The 20,855-nt window shown below is 38.9% G+C and overlaps 2 protein-coding genes across 9 annotated transcripts in view; one reads left to right on the top strand and one right to left on the bottom strand.

Moving 5' to 3' along the window:
• The window catches only part of Crtc (CREB-regulated transcription coactivator), a 32,267-nt gene extending 25,939 nt beyond the window's left edge, over nucleotides 1-6,328 (bottom strand). Inside the window, exons 1-3 of one of the 6 annotated variants that reach the window (XM_069505303.1) lie at nucleotides 5,989-6,328; nucleotides 5,089-5,247; nucleotides 949-1,121 (exon numbers count right to left, since the gene is read on the bottom strand). In XM_069505303.1, coding sequence (XP_069361404.1) covers nucleotides 949-1,121; nucleotides 5,089-5,247; nucleotides 5,989-6,102 — 446 coding nt within the window. In that variant the 5' untranslated portion in view covers nucleotides 6,103-6,328. The remainder of the gene's footprint in view (nucleotides 1-948; nucleotides 1,122-5,088; nucleotides 5,248-5,988) is intronic. The other 5 variants (XM_069505305.1, XM_069505304.1, XM_069505306.1 and 2 more) reach the window with 5 other exon arrangements.
• A 533-nt stretch (nucleotides 6,329-6,861) lies between these two features.
• Nucleotides 6,862-19,232, top strand: LOC117992102 (glycerol kinase 5). Of its 3 annotated transcripts, none has more exons than XM_034979760.2 (11): nucleotides 6,862-7,133; nucleotides 7,847-7,940; nucleotides 8,654-8,823; nucleotides 9,195-9,284; nucleotides 13,533-13,647; nucleotides 14,943-15,145; nucleotides 15,842-16,073; nucleotides 16,494-16,588; nucleotides 17,043-17,206; nucleotides 17,852-17,985; nucleotides 18,341-19,232. In XM_034979760.2, exons 1-11 carry the CDS (start codon nucleotides 6,999-7,001, stop codon nucleotides 18,592-18,594), a joined length of 1,686 nt encoding a protein of 561 aa, XP_034835651.1. In that variant the 5' UTR covers nucleotides 6,862-6,998; the 3' UTR covers nucleotides 18,595-19,232. The 3 variants fall into 3 exon arrangements, with proteins under 3 accessions (XP_034835651.1, XP_069361312.1, XP_069361313.1); XM_069505211.1 differs by having other exon boundaries at nucleotides 13,533-13,651; nucleotides 14,947-15,145; XM_069505212.1 differs by lacking the exon at nucleotides 9,195-9,284.
• Nucleotides 19,233-20,855: the final 1,623 nt, after the last annotated feature.

The following is a 20,855-nucleotide window of genomic DNA, read 5'->3' as shown; positions in this document are numbered from 1 at the left end:
CCGGAATATCAGGATAGGAGTCTATGAATGGTTGTGGTACATATGAATCCAATTGAGAATCAGAAATCCTAGCAAATCAGCCAGTTTCCTTACCTCTGGACTAAGGATCTGACTAAATAAATAAATGACTAAGGGCTATTCCAGCATCTTTTATTTAGATTCGCTAAGATGGCGACTTCGCAATCGAAGACTTACTCGTAGATTACACACTAGATAGACAAAAACATTATGCGACACAAGGGGCACAAGACGAAATCTCTACTAGAGATCACTAGAGAGTAGAGACCTATATTCAGCAGCAGATGTTCATCGATTGCGACGACGACAGCAAAATCTAAATAGACTCTTTACATCCTTTACGTCTGTATTTATTTAACAATAGCTCGACTGCAGACTGTTTAAGGCAAGGTTTGCAATGGACGAGTAAATGAGATCATATCCGTTGTTTGAATGAAGAAACATACGTATGGTTTTTTTAAATATAATAATAAATATTATGACTATACCAGCTCTATGAGTCTATACGTTGTACTGAACACTAATTTAACCTCCTTAGGATTGAAATTTGCGGTGTTTATACTTTTTTTATTCAGATACAAGTTAGCCATTGACTGCAATCTCACCTGGTGGTAAGTGATGATGCAGTGTAAGATCGAAGCAGGCTAACCAGGAAAGGGTATGTCAGTTTTTATTAAACCCTTGGTTTCTACATGGCGTCGTATCCCTTACGTTACTTTGCCGGTAGATTAACTAGCCACGGCCGAAGCTCCCACCGGACCAGACCGGACCAGACCAGACCAGACCAGAACAGAGGAAATTCCAAATTATAAATTCCAAATTTCCCCTGCCGGAAAATCTTTTTTTATATGAAATTTCTTTTGAATAAAGAGTAGATATAGTCTGTAATAAGTACCCCTGCTTCTACCACCGAGGCCATACTGTACTTACCTAAGGTAAACATTGCTTCCATAAGGGCTGGTGTCGTGTTTCCGGTCCGCCGGCCGTCGCATCGGCCCCACGGAGGAGGATGCTCTACCTCGTCCCGGCGACCGAGGCGTGGGCGAAGCACCCCCGCTTCTACCACCGAGGCCATACTGTGTCGCTAGCGTGGTCTCCTCGGGCTGTTGACAAAAAAAGAACCATTATTATCATCCCCCTCCTTCTTGCAAAGTTATAATATGTAAAAAAGTTTGATCAATAAATGCTCATACTCATTTCATTTCTCAGATTCCTTGTTTCTAATTTGAACCGCTAGCATATGGAACACCCTTCCAGCATCAGTTTTCCACTCTACTTCTAATACCTTCAAGACAAGAGTGATTAGGAATCTTCTAAGCAAGCGCACTCCATCTTAGGCTGCATTATCACTTGTCAGCAGGTTTGATTGCAGCCAGGCGCTAGTCTATCAATTAAATAAATTGTCATCAACGCATCGCCGCCGCACTATTGAACATCGGTCTCTGCTCAGAATGAGAAGAGTAGACCATAGTCCAAGTGTGGATTCACACATCTTTGAGAACATTATGGAGAACTCTGCAGGCAGGTTTCCTCGTGAACTTTTTCTTCAACGTTAAAGATAGGCTTGTGTTTGACGACTACGACTTCAAAAGCAATGAAGTGGTCTAGCTCAGTTTTCAGTTTTCTTTTGAACTCACGTGGCGTGTGGGTGAAGTTAGCAGGAGTAACTTACGTCATTGAAATTCAAACTGTTAAGAGAGAATTAAAAAGTTGTTTTATTCGCAAAACTCAATTAATAATGCGAATTTAATTCAGTATCTAGTAAATTATATGTAATTGTTACACAGTTTTTGAACACTGTGACGCATTTCCACGTCAAGTTATGCTACGACGCCCATAAAACAGGCTAGTTTTTTTGGTAATTTGTGGATCCAAGTGTATTATCCATTAAAGACTGAAACACATACAGCGCGCGGCGGAAACGTCTAACGTTATTATGACGTCATGAAAATTCCATTTTATGGTGGATATGGCAAACATGTACATGTTAAAAAAAGAAAGTGGAGATAAATGAGGTCTCATTTTTTTTTTTAGAGTAAATAGTAGTTGGGTTGAGTTTTTGAACTTTATCTTGTACTAGCAGATACCCGACCTAAAAAACATATTAGCATTATTGCCTTTCCAATGAAAGGTTTGGGGCACATTGGTTGGATGGTTTCAAAATCTATTAACGGACATAGGTATAGTCTGCGACAGGTCGAGATGCCAATCGGGTTATGAAGCGGGGGACGCCCCGCACATCCGCCCGTCACCCGCGCTTGCCTGCACCGGGTTAGCGCGGGGGTTGTGCGGGGCGTTCCCTCTTCGATTGTCATCTCGACCTGTCGCGTACTATAGCTAGGTAGAAACACATTTTTGTGTTTTTTAGATTACAGACATGTTCAAAGTTCGTTTTGCTTTGTTTGTGTGAGTGTACATGCACACAAATACACGCTTATCGGTACACTCATTACTACAGCCAAGGCTGAGCGGACAACTACTAGCAGCCTCGTTGGGCACGTTTCCGTTGTGCGTTGTGTGTGTTCAAACCTTAACAGTATTATACTAAAAATAACTTTGCATACTATAACCATCACAGTTCTTATATAATAACATGTAGCTATTTCCTAAAAATGTTTTTGTATAATAATGTTACCTCGTTCATACAGAGCAAATATTCTTAGAAAGATAAGTAACAGGATAAAATAAGAGAATGACTTATGTACAATAAATCACTCTGAATTCTCAATTAATTACTGATAAATTTAACACATCACTAAAGCTTGACTAGGTTAGTGTCTATTCAGATGGACCACACCACAGCGGAAAAAATGTCGCCAGGCTGTCGTCGTGGTCGTGTGTGAGTGGTCTAGTTGGAATAGCTTGGCTGAAGTTACGCTGACGAAGCCATAAAGTACTTAGAATGGTCTTGAGATCGCTATGTTTTGCTAGTGGTTGCGTTGGGACTTGTGGCCGCGAAGTGGTCAGTATTGACCACATGTTGGTGTCAACCGTTGAACGCGACAGCATAATCTGCTACATTTGGATGGACTACTCTTTTTATTACAATTTTGTGACAGCTACATTTTATCGCTTTGTTGTGGATGTGGTTTGTCTGAATGGACCCTTAGATATAGCTTATAATAGAAAAACCCTATAGCACATCAGCAAATAAGGGTCTTTAAAATTAGTTTCGTTCAAGTAATGAAGGCAATGTTTTTGCTCTCTACAGCAAGCATGCTTATATTGTGTCAACTCTTATATAAAGATATAAAAGGATAAGCTGACTGACTGACTGACTGACTGACTGACTGACTGACTGACTGACTGACTGACTGATTGATCTACCAACGCACAGCTCAAACTACTGGACGGATCGTGCTGTTTGGCATGCAGATAACTATTATGACGTACAAGTCCGCTAAGAAAAGATTTTTAAAAACTCAACCCCTAAAGGGGTAAAACAGGAGTTTGAAATTTGCGTAGTCCACGTGGACGAAGTCGCGAGCATAAGCTAGTCAATTTATCATACAGTAGCGGAAACCCGGCGTGTGCTACTACACTAAAAAAGAATGTGCCTAATGAATTGTTAACCGACTTCAAAAAAGGAGGAGGTTCTCAATTCGTCGGAATCTTTTTTTTTAGTTATCTAAAACCATCTTCGCATTATTGCCTTTCTAATGAAACCGGTTTGGGGCACATCGGTTGAATGGTTTCAAAATCTATAACGGACACAGGTAGAAGAAACATAAAATACGTGGCGCTGTTCTTGTCTAGTCTAGGTGTATAAATGACCAACAATACAAAATTATGTAAATTAATAACAGTTAAAGCTAGGGACAAATCTAGCGGAAAAACGCGCGTGAAAATTTTCTTCAGCGTATTATCCGCGCAGATACTATCGTCCAAATTCATACTATCACTATATTACACTAATATTATAAATGTGAAACTCTGTCTGTCTGCTACGAGCTTTTCACAACCCATACGTTACCGATTCTGACAAAATTTGGTACAGAGATAGCTTGCACCCCTGGGATGGATATACCCTAGTTTTTGTCCCGGAAAATCTAACAGTTTCCACGGGATTTTTAAACAACCTAAATCCACGTGTACGAAGTCGCAGGCATGATCTAGTTTTGCAATATGTTACAAATAGCGGAATTTCGCAAGGTGAAAAACGTGCACCGAATTCTGCTCTAATTTTATGATGCGATAAAAGAAGACATTAGCCGAAGTTTACCCAGCATATAAGCGCGCCATGAGGAGCACGACATTATCTGCGCAGACAAGACGCAGTGCCACCTCCAACATTATTCGGTATGCTAAATGTCTTCGCCAACCGGGCTGAGTTGCAAACGGGTGGAAATCGCATGCGGACGTCGTTATGCCCGCTCAAATACGGCGCTCTCCTAATATTTCAATATGGCACAGAGGAACCGAATTCCGCGCGCGTTTTTTCGCTCGCGGAATTTCGCAAGATTTATCCCTGGCCAGACAGACAGTAGAAATTAATGGTATTCTACAAAAAACAAAACAGGCTATTCCTGCTACAATACTAAGGTTGGAGCAATTTATCAACAGCAGAATTTTAAATAAATAATTACAGTAAATTACTAAAGCACTGCTCTACAAGGAAAAATATGTAACATGTCTAGAAATCTAGGAAAATTATATATTATATTTTTTTTACATCTACTATGAATCAAATGAAATTCAAGGGGCAGACCAACAAATCCCTAAAAGGCCGGAAACGCTTCGGCGGTTCCTCTGGTGCTGCAAATGTTCATGGGCGGCAGTAATCACTTAACATCAGGTGACCTGCCTGCTTGTTTGCTCACTATCACTATTTTAAAAAAAACATTTTGTGTTTGTAAAGACTTACTTTAACAAAAACTTTCTATTCTAGTTTCTATATATAGAACAAAATCTAAAGGCCACTTTAGACAAAAATGATGACAGAAAGAAAACAATCACTACTAATCTAGCATTACAAAAATATTCTATGCTCCACTACTATAAACAAAAATATATAGCAGGGTCACGCAAAGAATATAGGGAAGTTAACAAGCAGAGTCCGAAATGTGGAACCTTAATGGCTTCTGGCTCTGTGGTTGTGGGCTGGGGTGCTGCGACATTAGGCAGTGAGCCACTTCGGAATGTTCCCAGGCTTTGTTGTGTTGGCACTAAGATCTCAATGATCTCAGTTTCAGGGGGTTTGACTTTTGCACGACGACTACTAGTATTCACCTGTAACCACTTTCTTTCAGTGACTTAAGACTTAAATTTGATTTAAGTAATATCTTTTTTGTCCATGCTAAATTGAACCTACATAGGTAGTTGGTACCTAATATGATTTTTTAACATTTGATATAGTTTTCAAACGGAATCTGTGTAATTTCAGAACAAAATCATAAATTAAAAACCTGTAAATATACAACATTAAAAAAAAAAACTAATTCATTAGTTATATATCAGCAGACATAATTATTTTAATTGCATAAACCTTTGTTAAATCATGCAAATTAAGTAATTATAATTACAAGACATTGGTTATGCGTTTTATACAGATAAACACATAGCAAAATGCAATAGAATAGGCAGTTATAAAACATTAGTTACTTGAACCAACTCAAACGCTGCACATCTAAAGCCTACATTGTGAATGAAATATTTGATGATAATGGGTGCTTAGAACAAATATTATATCATTTATGAACAGTAACCTTCAATTGATCATATTCTTAATCTCGTTGTTGTTTGGAGCGTTCAAAGGATACACAATAATAAAACAATTTCGACAATGACAGTTGTTAATTTGTTACAGGAACTGAATACGCGGAAACATTATAGTTACTTATTCGTAAGAGATTAATATTCAGTCAGTAATTAAGGCGCAATAGGCATATTGAAATGATTATTGTTTACGTCGGCGAGCACATTTGACGGCCAGAAACGAGTGCCTGAGTAAATAGGCAAGCCGCGACATACCTTATTGGTTGCGTCGGAAACTTCACGCATAATTTTTTCAAAGGCGGCTGTTTCCTCAGCCTGTTTTTGATTGTGGAGGGCTATTTTTTCACTAAATTTCCTAGGATTCGCCATGATGGTCAACAAACATTTATTCTTCTCTTTTTACATCACAATCTTCTGCACTCATAGAACCAAAACGCGCCTGCCTTGACAGCAAGAAACTCAATGTTACCAATTACCATTACGAAAAAATAAAAATCGGAATAGTATTACAGATAAACACAAAACACAGAGTTGTTAGAGCTCTTGTGCACTGATGATCCGAGCCCTTGCTGCGCAGATCTAAAAGGCTCCGTAAAATGACCGTAAACGGTCAAGAAGGTTTGTCACATTTTGTTTGGGTCATCAAACACCAGTGCATGTTGCACTGCTAAATACGATTCAACCACGTAAGCTGGCGTCTTCAAAAATATAAAATTTGTCAAACAAAGTCGCATTAAAATATTTATTTCTGAACGCATCCTTAATTATTTACGTTCTTAGAGAAGTCCATACTTTCTCTAAACGATCGATTTTATTTCATAGCCGAAATTAAATTCCATCCCACGTTAACCGTATAAACTGATGTTAAATATTAAACCAAGAAAAGCCATTAACTCAATCTGTTGTTACCTACAGCTAATAGTTAAAGAAAATACATCTTTTGCATTAAAAACTGATGATCTTACATCTAAAAATCGATTTTCGCATAAATCGATTGATTACCTAGCCACCCTATTTCCTCCCTAATACTTTTTGACACTTTTGACAAGAAAACAAGAAATTGACAAATGACATCTCTATGTAGTAGACCCTGTGTAGTAGACCTGAGTAGACCCAGCCCATAGAGTTAAAATGGCGCGTGATTTATGATTTTTACGGACTATACATTGAAACCTTGCCTTGTATAAAATCTCAAAATTATTCATGCTGCCTATTTTAACAATGTTTGGTAATAAAAGAGCTGCAGCAGTGTAATTGCAGTTTTCATGCGAGTCGGGACTGTGTTTACTATTTACAATATGGAAGAAAAATACATACTAACGTTGGATATTGGTACTACAACCATTCGCTCAGTTATATACAATTCAAGAACTGAAATAGTGGGCAAGGCGGTTGATCAGGTGTTTTAATTTAATAATAGTATATTAAATAAGCCATCTTTTAACTAGTATATGCTTGAATAAATAGGTATCTAACTAATGCCTTCCTAGTAAAATTATACTATGAGTTAAGTGTTTTTAATTTATTTTGACTAGCTCATTGGCCGAAGGGCTTGCTTAATAGGCTACCAATCATGAGGCCCTAGGTTTGAGTCTCGGTAAAAAAAAATGTTAATGGGGTAATGTTAACAAATTATTCTCAGTAGCAAACCAGAGTTAGGAAGCTAGCGGTGTGTGCCTCTGTGCTTCGGAAAGCACATAAATCCGTTGATTCTGCCCTAGATCTCTCTCCTGTATGTCGGATTATTATTCCATCAGACTAAGAAAGTGAGGGATTAGAGCGAGGCAAGAGCCCTCTCTATCCCCTGATAACGCACACATTGCACACTATAATATCACTTTTTAACTGGCTAGTTGCCATTCAGTTGACCGAAATTCGGTCAAAAGGATAATATTATTATACTATACTAGCTGACGCTCGCGACTTTGTCCATGTGGATTTTGATTTTTAAAAATCCTGTGGGAACTTTTTGATTTTTCAAAAAATCAAAGCTGATCGGTTGCTCCGTTGCAGCGCGATTGAACAAACCAACAAAAAAAAACACTTGCGCATTTATAATATGGGTTAATATTTATTTATCTATAATATGAGACATACTTTTGAATTGTTTTAGGTTGTGCTTCATTATCCCAAACCTGGTTATGTGGAAATTGACCCAGATGAACTATGGAAGTCTATTGTGGGTGTTGTGGACACAGCATTAAAAAGTAAGTTTGTGAGAAAAAGTTAGCGTTGATTTGTGTATCATCAGCACAGCATTGGCAAATCCCCACTAGGTGGACAGAACACATCAAACAAGTTACAGGGAGCCGCTAGATTCAGGTGGCGCAAGACTGTCACATGTGGAAGTCCCTAGAAAAGCGCAATGTCTGCAAACAGAATCAAGATTTTTCTCACTAACTATTTTACACCAGAAAGGTCATACTGTGGATTAAGAAAAAAAGGTTTATCCAGTTCTAAAGTATTTTTTAGATTAAATAGATCTTTTTGAATAAGAGTAGGGCAAAATATGTTTAATTAAAAACACGTTAAATTAAGAAATAAACATATTTATTTCTGTAATTAACATTTTGTTAAGCAGAATCATATTATTACTACATATTATTTATTTTAAAAAACATTATATTTATTTTTTCGACATTTTGCACAAAAAATCAAAAAAACTAATTTTTTGTACATCTGATGTCACCACAAATTCACAGTTTTCAGATTTTTCCCATTACGTCTGCTATAAGACCTACCTACCTGCCAAATTTCATGATTCTTGGTCAACGGGAAGTACCTACCCTGCAGGTTTCTTGACAGACACAACAGACAGACAACGAAGTGATCCTATAAGGGTTCCTTTTCTCCTTTTGAGGTACGAACCCTAAAAATATCACTTTACTTAAATATAATATTATACTCTCTCTTATATTAGATGCGAAACTGTCGGCGGGTCAGATTACAGCCATGGGAATATCAACACAGCGGAGCACGTTTATAACATGGTCACGACAAACTGGGAAACCTTTTCATAGGTTTATCACGTGGAAAGATTTAAGGGCTGATAATTTAGTGAAACAGTGGAATGATTCTTATATTTGGAGGGTAATAGTTCTTTTTTTCTACATAAAAGTATGTATTACTTTTACCAACAAATCAATAAACCAACAAACAAACACACTTTCGCATTTATAATAGGGGTACTAATGCGAACGTGTGTTTGTTTGTTAGTTAATTGGTTTGTTGGTTTGTCCTTCAATCACGTCGCAACGGGTGCAATGGATTGACGTGTTTTTGCATGGGTCTAGATAAAGACCTGGAAAGTGACATAGGCTACTTTTTATCCCGGAAAATCAAAGAGTTTCCACGGTATTTTTAAAAACCTAAATCCACGCGAACGAAGTCGCGGGCATCAGCTAGTGTTTAATATAATATGTAGATTGTAGACGTTTTTTTGAAGTGTAGCTTCATTGCAGCTCATCAAAGTGGGCTCATATGTGCTATACATGCTATCAAGGAGCAAGAGATTCAGAGCTGGAAGTGTGCTGAAATTTACAAATAATCAGGTATGTAATTATAAAAATTACGTTTAAAATCTCTCCCTAAGGGTCATAAGTACCAAGTGGTGACCATTTCCAATAATGGTAAGTGTTTTTAGCAACTTAATTGGGTATTTGACTACATCAAAACTATCAAAAACTAAAAAAGCACGTCAAATGATTGTGACGTCACACACCGGTATTTTATAGAAGCTCGCATACTAAGCGCGCGTTATTTGACGTTTGATAAAAAGTTACTGATTTGACTAGTTGGCAAATACCGTATTTTATGGTGAGATCCAAGGTTCTTCTACATACAATTTGAAGAGTATAATAATTTCATATGAGAATCTTTGTATCAGATAATAACGGGACCGATGCCTATGCTGACAGACGTACTTTTCAGGGCACGCAGAGGAAAGGTAAAGGCTGAATTGGGATCTCCAAAGTCGGTCACCCATCCAGTTACAGATGTGGGTCAACATTGCTTAACCAGCGTGATAGGTTGAAATGCACTGTCGCAACTAACTTAGAATTCAGACGTCGACCTTCTATTCGGCAGGTCGGGGGTTCGATCCCGAGCGTGCACCTCTTACTTTCCGGAGTCATGTGCGTTTTAAGCAGTTAAATATTATTTGCTTTAACGATGAAGGAAAACATCGTGAAAAAACCGGCATGTCTGAGAGTTCTCCATAATATTCTCAAAGGTGTGTAATTCTGCCGATCCGCTCTGAGCCAGCGTAGCAGCCTATGGCCTAAACCCTCTTCATTCCGAGAGAAGCCCCATCCTCAGAAGAAGGCCAACGATGGGTCGATCATGATGATGACTAGCCCACTGCCACAGCATCATGATCAGCCCATCCGCCGGCTCACTACAGAGCACGGGCCTCCTCTCAGAATGAGAAGGGTTTTGGCCATAGTCTACCACGCTGGCCATATGCCGATTGGTAGACTGCCACATTATTCTTTTGAAATACCCAAAAAATATTATAGTGTTTTACTACAAATCAAGGTAATTAATTGGAATACAAAAGCTGATTCAATGTCAGCAGGTAGCTAAAGACAAAAACATAAACCTGTTTTTTTGTCTTAAAATAATCTTACGTAAAAAATAACGTACAGCGTACCTAATAATAACATATCCTCTGTTTACATGGTTGTGCTGCTTACTTTGTCAATTTTGTTACAATAAAGGCCTTGGCACATTACCAGAGTGAACTAGAGTGAACTCTCAGTTTGACCATGAATCGACGATATGTCAAATATTAGGCTATGGGCATGGGTGATAAGAAATCAAAGAAAAATAGGCGATTCATTGCCTACCTAACGTCGAATGTAGAATAATTTGATGCCTGCCACTGATGTTGAGGCCGTTCCGTAAGTAAGTTCCGTAACCATCATAAACTGTGACATTACGCAGACTCGACGCTGACTCCACTGCAACTCAACTCACAGTACTAAAGCATGGAAATGTGAGCTTTATATCGTGTTCTCTACAGTGGATATTTAAATATTTATTTGAAAAAATGTACGATGAGTGCACCATGCGTAGTCCACGCGTGTCGTCGCGTAAACTGAAATTACCTACACACGTTGATGTTGAAAATTCCACCGTAAGGAACCCAATATTTATAGCACACATTTCTATGCCTAATTTACTGTGAGTCGAGACTCGAGTCGCAGTAGAGTCAGCGTAGAAACTGTGTAATGTGCGAAGACCTTTATAATCAAAAATAGCAAAACCGATTTTGCCAATTTAATAAACAAAGGAGTGATATTTGTTTATGAAATAAACACATCAACATGGTTGCATAAAAATTAGAGTATGAGTATTTTATTAATATCATACTTGGTCATAACATAGTTTAGAACTTAAATCGTAAAGTTTTAAACGTTATACCAGCTAGTTACTCGAATACTCGAAATCTACCAACATTTTCGAGATATTGTGATGACCCTAGACTACTAATTTTTAATTCTAAAGTGAACCTAGAAAGACTTCATGCAGTTATATTATTTCGACTAGCTTATGCTCGCGACATCATCCGCATGGACTACACTTTCAAACCCCTATTTCACTCCCTTAGGGTTTGAATTTTTAAAAATTCTTTCTTAGCGGATGCCTACGTCATAATAGCTATCTGCATGGCAAATTTCAGCCCGAACCGTCCAGTAGTTTGAGCCATGCGTTGATAGAGCAGTCAGTCAGTCACCTTTTCCTTTTATATATTAAGATTAAGTTTTTGTATGCAATTGAGTTTTTCAGATCGAAAATCTTGAATCAAATTACAATGAAGGTGCACAAATATCTAGTACTACGTTAAAAAAAAACGGGCTTCACATTCATGTTATCGTGCATTAATGGGGCTTCGTCACGCGATTACTGCAGTTTGCTTCGTTTAATTATACAGGTTTCTACTCTCGTCACGATGTTTTCCTTCGCTGTGAATTATTCTATTACATTCTTTTAAAAACTGGCTTCAAAAATTAACCTACCTCCTTTTCTGTACCTATCATATAGATATATGACCAACTAGATGATGCCCGTGACTTCGTTCGCGTGGTATTAAGTTTTTTGAAATCCCGTGGGAACTCTTCAATTTTCCGGGATGAAAAGTAATTGCCGATTTCCGGGACGCAAGCTACCTTTATACCAAATTTCCGGGCTAAAAAGTAGCCTATGTCCTTCCCCGGGATATAAGCTAACTCTGTACCAAATTTCATCAAAATCGGTTGAATGGTTGGGCCGTGAACAGCTAGCAGACAGACAGACAGACAGACACACTTTGGCATTTATAAAATTAGTATGGATAATTTCTAAAGAAGATTTCTAAAAAAATCATTTATAAAAGGAAAAGGTGACTGACTGACTGATCTATCAACGCACAGCTCAAACTACTGAACGGATTGAGCTGAAATTTAGCATGCAGATAGCTATTATAACGTCGACAACGGCTAAGAATTTTTGAATATTCATCCTCTAAGGGGTAAAATAGGGGTTTGAAATTTGTGTAGTTCACGCGGACTAAGTCGCGGGCATAAGCTTGTAAAAATAAAAACCTCTGAACTACAACAACGTTCATAGTGTTTTCTTACCTGCAGTTTTTCCCGCGACTTCGCCCGCGTGAATTGAAGAGTTTCTGAATATCCTTTCTTAGTAGGAATACCTTACTGGGAAACAGAAATACTTAGTGGGGTACAAAAACGAATACACATTGAATTGAGAACAATACCCTCCTTTTAAATAATGTTCTTGGTTTAGGAATTGAACTCGCAACCTTTTTAAATATTTAATGTGTCCGGCTACGCACTGTATTTGTTAGGAATATACAAAAAAAATCCAGAACATTATACAAATATAGAATAGTCAATAGGCATTATACACTTTTTTATACACTTCTATTTACATACATTTGACCGAAAGGAATTTACTCATTTTTTTACTCTGGACGAAGTCATTTACATTACCTGACCTCGACGTATAATATGCTAATATTTAATTATTTTTATTATTTATCAAATAGTATTTTTGTTACATACGTCTATGTATCTAACAAAAATACTATTTGGTCATAATGTATTATGCAAAAGCATGTAGGTATGTACCTGGATACTTGGATAGGTAGACCTAAAGTGTTGTATAGAAGTTTTTTTTGTAATTTAATGAGTTAATATAAGTGACTTGTTAAAAATAATACTTTTGTAAATTTTATGGCAAACTAGCTTATGCTCGTGACTTCGTCCGCGTGGACTACACAAATTTCAAACCCCTATTTCACCTCCTTAGGGGTTGAATTCTCAAAATCCATTTTTAGCGGATGCCTACGCCATAATAGCTATATGCATGCCAAATTTCAGCCCGATCCGTACAGTAGTTTTAGCTGTGCGTTGATAGATCAGTCAGGCAGTCAGTCAGTCACTCACCTTTTCCTTTTCCAATCCAATCCATCAGCCTGTTTGCGTCCACTGCTGGACATAGGCCTTTCCAAGAGCACGCCACCAAACACGGTCCTCAGCCTTCCTCATCCACCCGCTCCCCACCACCTTACCGTAATCGGGAATAGCAGGGCTCCTTTTTCCTTTTATATATTTAGATTTACGCTGCAAAATCATCACAGACGCTCAATGGTACCATAATAATTATCTATTGTCATCCATATTCATACAGCACTGTCTGCAAAATTTCAACTTAATGGGTCAATTGGAAGAAGCCCAACATACAAACAAATCGAAATAATAAAAAGCTCTTAAAACACCCTGTTGTATTAATTTCAGACTACAGTGAGACTGAACTGGGCTCTACACAATATACAGGAGTTCAAGTCGGCAGTTCAAAACAATGACGCTATGTTCGGAACCTTGGACACGTGGCTATTATATAAAATGACAGGTAGGTAAAGTATGCGACAAGTCGAGATGGCAATCGTGGTGGGAACGCCCCGCACCCTTCCCTCGCTAACCCGATGTGGGCGAGCGGGGGTGACGTGCGGATGTGCGAGGCGTTCTCCCGCCTCATACCCCGATTGCCATCTCGACTTGTCGCAAACTGTACATGCATAACAACTTTACAACTTTATGACAAGCAATTTTAATAAATAATCGTTAAATTCAATGTAATGTGTTTTATTAGCAATTTGCATGCGACTTATGGTGAACTAGCTGATGCCCGCGACTTCAGCCACATGGATTTAGAAACTCTTATTTTCCTGAGAAAAAGTAGCCTACACCACTCTCTAGGTCTTTGATTATATATCCATACAAAAAACATGCTGATCTGTTGCTTCATTGCGAGGGGATTGAAGGACAAACCTACAAACAAACACATTTAGGAACTCTTTTATTTTCCGGGAAAAAGTAGCCTATGTTACTCTCCAGGTCTTTAACTATATTCATGAAAAGCATCATGCCAATACCAACTGTGGAACCAACTCCCATCGGCGGTGTTCCCACTAGATTATAACATGGGGTTATTCAAGGGCAACAAATTCCTAAAAGGCCGGCAACGCATCAGCGGCTCCTCTGGTGCTGCAAATGTTCATGGGCGGCGGTAATCACTTAACATCAGGTGACCCGCCTGCTCGCTTGCTCGCTAAAATTATTAAAAAAAAAAATTGCCGATCTGTCTTCCATTGCGACGCAATTGAAGGTCAAACTTACAAACAAACACACTTTCGCATTTTTAATATTATATGGATAATGGATAAGGTATAATGAATGGGTAATGACTGCGTTGAGGATTTTTAAATTTTATAACTAGCTTGGTATTTTATTATCTCCCTGCAACCTCGCAGTCACATTGACCTTACGATATGTGAGGTCAATTTAGGGATTAATAATAATTGATTTACCATCTCTTCTGCGACTTCAAGGCAAGGCAAGGCGATTTTCCGGGATGAAAAGTAAATGTCGATTTCCGGAACGCAAGCTACCTTTATACCAAATTAAAGTAGCCTATGTCCGTCCCCGGGATGTAAGCTAACTCTGTACCAATTTTCATCAAAATCGGTTAAACTGTTTGACAATTTTTTTAATCCTAAGATATGTTTAATTATTTTAATCCTATAGATATAAATTTTTGTGGGGTTTTTTAAAAATTCATTACATTGTCTTTTCTGGTCACTATGTTCTGATTTAAAATAAACAAATAAGATTGCTATCAAATGAATATGTAGTTAAATATTTCAGGCAGCAAAATCCACATGTCAGATGTATCGTCAGCATCAGCGACCGGATTCTTCGACCCCTTCACAATGCAGTGGGCGGGTTGGGCCATGTCCCTGTTTGAGATCCCGATGGGTGCTTTGCCGAAAGTTGTCGATACAGCGGGCGAGCACTTCACTAGTACCTCCCCCGAGATTTGGGGGCATGCGATACCCATTCGAAGTTGTGTGAGTTATTGCTGTATATTTAACTAGATGATACCCGTGACTTCGTCCGTGTGGATTTAGGTTTTTGAAGAATCCTGTAGAAACTCTTTGATTTTCTAGGACCAAAAGTCCTCGCAAAATCCACATGTTAGATGTATTGTCAGCATCAGCGACCGGATTCTTCGACCCCTTCACGGTGCAGTGGGCGGGTTGGGCCATGTCCTTGTTTGAGATCCCGATGGGTGCTTTGCCGAAAGTTGTCGATACAGCGGGCGAGCACTTATAGCGATACCCATTCGAAGTTGTGTGAGTTATTGTTATACATCTAACTAGCTTATCCCCGCGACTTCGTCCGCGTAGACCCAAACCCCTATTTTAGAATTTTCAAAAAGCTTTTCTTACCGGATATCTAGTATCTAATTCATAATAGCTATCTGCATGGTAAATTTCAGCCCGATCCGTCCAGTAGATTGAGCTGTGCGTTGATAGATCAGTCAGTCGGCTTTTCCTTTTATATATATAGACTAGATGACACCCGCGAGTTTGTCCGCTTGGATTAAGGTTTTTAAAAAATCCCGTGGGAACTCCGACTTACTCTTACTCTGACTTACGACTACTTACTATGTAGAGAAGTATGGAAATTATTGTCAGGAACCGTCTCACATAAACGCCTTATGGGAATCTTCTAGATAGAAATAACATTTAATTTATTTCCAGATAGCAGACCAAACAGCTTCAATGTGGGGCTCGTGTTGTTTCAACATCGGTGATATAAAGCTGACTATGGGCACTGGGACCTTCTTCAATATCAACACTGGGAGGTCGCCTCACGCGTCTGTGTCGGGCCTCTACCCCGTAGTGGGGTGGAGGCTTGGGGATGAATTGGTGTTCTCGGCTGAAGGCGCTAACAATGATACCGCCAGTATCATTCAATGGGCCCAGAATATAGGTAAGAATTTCTAAATTTTCTCATACTTTTGTAATTCATCTCTAACATAAAGAAGGTAGGATTTGTATCAAGCCTTTATTTGGCGATGGCGATTCAGGGATTAATTTAAATTATTCGACCATCTTTTTGAACTTTTTCGTACGAGGTTACTAATTTATACCAGTTTAAACGACGCTCACGATGGGCTCGCAAACCTTCTTTAGCAGCAAGACCTACCTACCTGCCAAATTTCATGATTCTAGGTCAACGGGAAGTACCCTGTAGGTTTCTTGACAGACAGACAGACAACAAAGTGATCTAAGATAAGGGTTCCGTTTTTCCTTTTGAGGTACGGAACCCTAAAAAGGTTTCTTGTTTACTGCGGGTCCCTAAAAAGGTAGGATTGGTATCAAACTGTTAAATGTTAGTGTCCTTTTGCAGGCTTGTTCGACAATCCTCAAGATACAGCGGAGATCGCGATGTCAGTTCCGGACTCCGACGGTGTCTTCTTTATACCTGCGTTCAGCGGTTTGGGGGTTCGTTTCAATTAATAACTTTTTTCATTTATTACTAGCTGATGCCCACAACTTCGTTCGCGTGGGTTTAGGTTTTTGAAAATCTCGTGGAGTTACCACGAGATTTTCAAAAACCTAAACCCACCTCCTTTGATTTTCTGGGATAAAAAGTTGCTTAAGCCGCGTTTTGACGGTACGAGCGCGTTCGGACCGAGTCGCACTCGGATGCACTCGGATGACTACTCGTATCCGTATCGGTCCGAACGCGCTCTTACCGTCAAAACGCGGCTTTATGTCAATTTCCGGGATGCAAATCTCCTTTTCTAAAAAAAAATCTTGCCAAAAAGAGACAATATTACAAAATTTAACTTAATCAGTTTATCGGTCCTTATGCTACTGGGCCTTAATAGGGTATTTTACCCTTTTTTGAAAAATGTCTTAATGTTGACTTGTTATCTTCTTGTTTCTGTCGCAGCCTCCTTACAACGACTTCACGGCGGCATCGGGTTTTCTGGGCATGAAGCCATCAACGACGAAGGCACACCTAGTGCGTGCCGTGCTGGAGTCGCTGGCCTTCCGCACCGCGCAGCTGTACACTTGCGTGCAGGCTGAGACCACATACAACTTCAGCACTATCAGGTAAATTGTTCTTGCTTCTAGCACGAAGCCGTCGACGACGAAGGCGCACCTTGTGCGCACCGTGCTGGAATCGCTGGCCTTCCGCACCACGCATGCTGTACCACTTGCGTGCAGGCTGAGACCACATACATCTTTCGCAAGATTAGGCAAATTGTTCTTCCTTCTACACGCTCCCGGTTGTTAATCATATCGGGGCATCAATACATTATGTATTCCCTTGGGTTCACAGGACTGCAACATCTGATAGAGTCCTGGTGCGGCGGTCGTGGAGTATAGGCGCTTGACAATGAATTGAGGTTCATAGATAGTCGACGGTACAAATAGCCGTTTGACCTGATGTTGCCTTGCAGATGGCGTTGATCTGTAGTGACGAGTCAACCAGCCTGTATACTTAGTATGAGATTTTACATTTCACCAACGTTGATAGAATTTGGAAGTCGAAACGTCAAAGTAAAATGAATCTAAAATTCCTTGGTTTAAAGTCAAAAATTCAATACCATCGGTTTCCGCTTAGAGCGCTGGTTGTGCAATGTATAGACAAATTTGAGCTCTAAACAGAGGCTATTAAGATCTATTTTACTTTGTTGAAGTGTTTCAACGCTCGAATTATATTGCTCACAAGCCTTTGTACTGGTATTGTTACAGATTAGACGGTGGTGTCTCAAACAACGATTTCGTGGTGCAGTTGATAGCGGATCTGACCGGGCTGAAGGTGGAGCGGCCGGTGCAGGTGGAAATGTCTTCACTAGGCTGCGCTCATATCGTCGGACTTCAATTAGGTGAGATTATTGACTTCAATTAGGTGAGATTATTGGCCTCAATTAGGTGAGATTATCGACTTTAATTATGTGAGATTATTGACTTCAATGATGTGAGATTATTGACTTCAAATATGTGAGGTTATTGACTTCAATTAAGCGATAGTTGACTTTAAGACGAGGCGTGGCTTTTACCTTGTGGTGATTGGTTGATATGCGCTGTAGAATTATAAAAGTCGGTACAGTAGTTTCAAGAGTTTATCAATTACAAACAAATAAATCTTCCCTCTTTATAATATAACTATCGATAAAATTAAATCCATATTAAACGATCTATTGATCCTCAAAATAATTGTGACATATTTCTAAATTTCAGGTATATTCAAATCAAAGGATGAACTAAAATCGCTCCGCAAAGTGGGCACAGTGTTTTCGCCGCGACCGAAGGTGACGAAATCTTACGAAAAGATAATAGCGCGTTGGGAGGACGCGGTCAAAAGAATGTGCGGATGGTATTTAGGGAACAAGTCCTCACAGTCACAGAACTCAGTCCACGACTCCAGCAACACCGTAACACCGCAGAATAGTTTCAAAGTCACCAAGTTAAAACGGAACAGTAGCGCCAAATAGCGATGGCTTTTATACCTGCTTCTGGTTGTCGCGTGCATTCCGATATGCAGGTGATATTTGGCCAGCCTCACTAGTTTTAAGACTTACTGTTGGTATTTTTATACATTGACGCGATTTTGAATCAACATGATACATCACACTTGGATGATTGGATTTTGAATGAATACTGAATTTCTTAGCGGATGTCTACGACAGAATAACTATCTGCATGCCAAATTTCAGCCCGATCCGTCCAAGTAGTTTGAGCTGTGCGTTGATATACCAGTCAGTCAGTCAGTCACCTTATCCTTTTATATAGATATCACACTTGGATGATTGAATTTTATTGGATGAATACTGAATTCTATTTATTTTCTGCATGGAAAAAATGCTGTGGCATTTTTCCATGCAGAAAATCAAAATATATTTGTAATACTTTTTTGTTTGTTTGTTACGAATTTGATACGTAAATAGAAGTATCTATATTATAAGACGATAATGGGGCCGATTCTCTAGTACACAATCTCTAAACTAAACTAAATTAACAGGTCTAAATCTAGTGCTTTCCTTTTCCGCAAGCAACATTATGAAAGGGATAGCAATAGATTTAGACGTGATATTTTAGTTTAGTTTAGAGATTGTGTACAAAGGAATTAGCCACATTGGCACCGATTCCTTTGTCGTTCTCTAAACTAAATTTAGAGTATCTGCATCCTTTTTTTTAACAAGGCTAAAAAAGGAACGGAACATGACTTTCACATTTAAAGACTCTAAATTTTAGTGCACAATACAATTTTAAACAGTAGGTTTGCGACTGCGCGCTAAAATCACGGGTTTTACCATCTAAAAATTAAATTTAGAACTGTCAAACTGTGTCTGTCCTTTTCATATTACATTAGTAAGAAGAGCATGCGAATACTCTAAAATGAGGTTGTGCTCAGAATCAGTGCCAATGACACATTTTTTTGTTTTTGTTGTGTTTTATTTAGAGTACATTTTAGTGCAGTTGTTGTCATCATACAATTCAACTGCAGTCGACTGCTTAAAGCAGTTGTTACTGACTGCTCCAAGCTGTCTGTGTGTGGCTGAATTTCTAATAATAACTAGATGATGCCCGTGACTTCGTCCGCGATTTAATAAGGTTTTTAAAAATCCCATGGGAACTTTTTACTTTTCCGGGATAAAAATTATGCCCTTGCCTATGCCCTTCCCCGGGATGTAAGCTAACTCTGTACCAAATTTCATCAAAATCAGTTGAACTGTTGGGCCGTGAAAAGCTAGCAGACAGACAGACAGACAGACACACTTTCGCATTTACAATATTAGTATGGAAGTATGGATTAATTAGTGTAAGACGTAGGGCCCCAGCAAGTACAGTACGCGGCAGAAAATAATGTACATCCAATGTATGTATGTATGCATGTAATGTACATACAATGATAGAAAAAAAATCTCAGTGGGGATTAACCATTTTGAGACACCAACTAATCACAAACATGTTTTCGAAAAACATTCCAAATTCAATTCGAAAACATGGTTTCGTTCTTGATGGGTTGGTGTGTCAAAATGGTTAACGCCCACTGAGGTTTTTGACTCTGTCCCTCCGTCTGTCTGTATGGGATTACGTAACAGAGAGAGAATAATAATTATTACTTCTTTCCGTGGCTAGAGTAAGATCTAATTTTAAGGGTTGTGGATTTGATACCTAAATATAAGCCGCAATTGAGCAGATGTAGTATTAAGTTACGATAAATTTTAAGAAGACCTACGTTTTAACTATCGTGAGTGATTTCCATTACACATGTATGACCGGCTTTACTCACGTATTTAGTCGACGCCAGCCCGACTAGTTTCCGATGCGGCGCACGCCGCACGCAGTCTCAACCGCGACGCGTGCGCGATCAGAGTCCTTGTGAAAAAGGACCCCGGATGGGTTCCAAACTAGTTGGGCTAGCGTCGACTAAATACGTGAGTAAAGGCGGTTTACTCACGTATAATAGATACGTTCTGATTATGAACATTGGACTAATTCGGGGTAATAAATGTTATTAGTAAGTTGTAGAAAATAGACGGTCGCTTGTTTTTATTAGACCTTTTAAATGTAAATACTGACCAGAAATATAAAAAAACTTGCTCCGGGGGCGCCATAGTATATGGTCTATATGGTCTCTTAGTTATGGTCTTGTATAAATTAGTTCCACGGGTTTTTCGCAATATGGCGAGGTATTTTATTTTTCTGGTCAGGCTTTGAGGAGCTGGCGAAAAAAACGGCGTAATTACAC

This window comes from Maniola hyperantus, chromosome 20 (genome assembly GCF_902806685.2).
Source record: "Maniola hyperantus chromosome 20, iAphHyp1.2, whole genome shotgun sequence".
Lineage (NCBI taxonomy): Eukaryota > Metazoa > Arthropoda > Insecta > Lepidoptera > Nymphalidae > Maniola > Maniola hyperantus.
The sequence above is the reverse complement of the archived record's forward strand: the minus strand, read 5'-3'. Positions and strand labels throughout refer to the sequence as shown.

What these genes read in the sequence shown, in the direction of transcription:
- LOC117992102 (XM_034979760.2), top strand. Translation starts at nt 6,999, where the DNA reads ATGCGAGTCGGGACTGTGTTTACTATTTACAATATGGAAGAAAAATAC. An exon ending in TGAAATTTACAAATAATCAG is followed by an intron (nt 9,285 to 13,532) that starts GTATGTAATTAT and finishes TATTAATTTCAG; the next exon opens with ACTACAGTGAGACTGAACTG. An exon ending in TATCGTCGGACTTCAATTAG is followed by an intron (nt 17,986 to 18,340) that starts GTGAGATTATTG and finishes TCTAAATTTCAG; the next exon opens with GTATATTCAAATCAAAGGAT.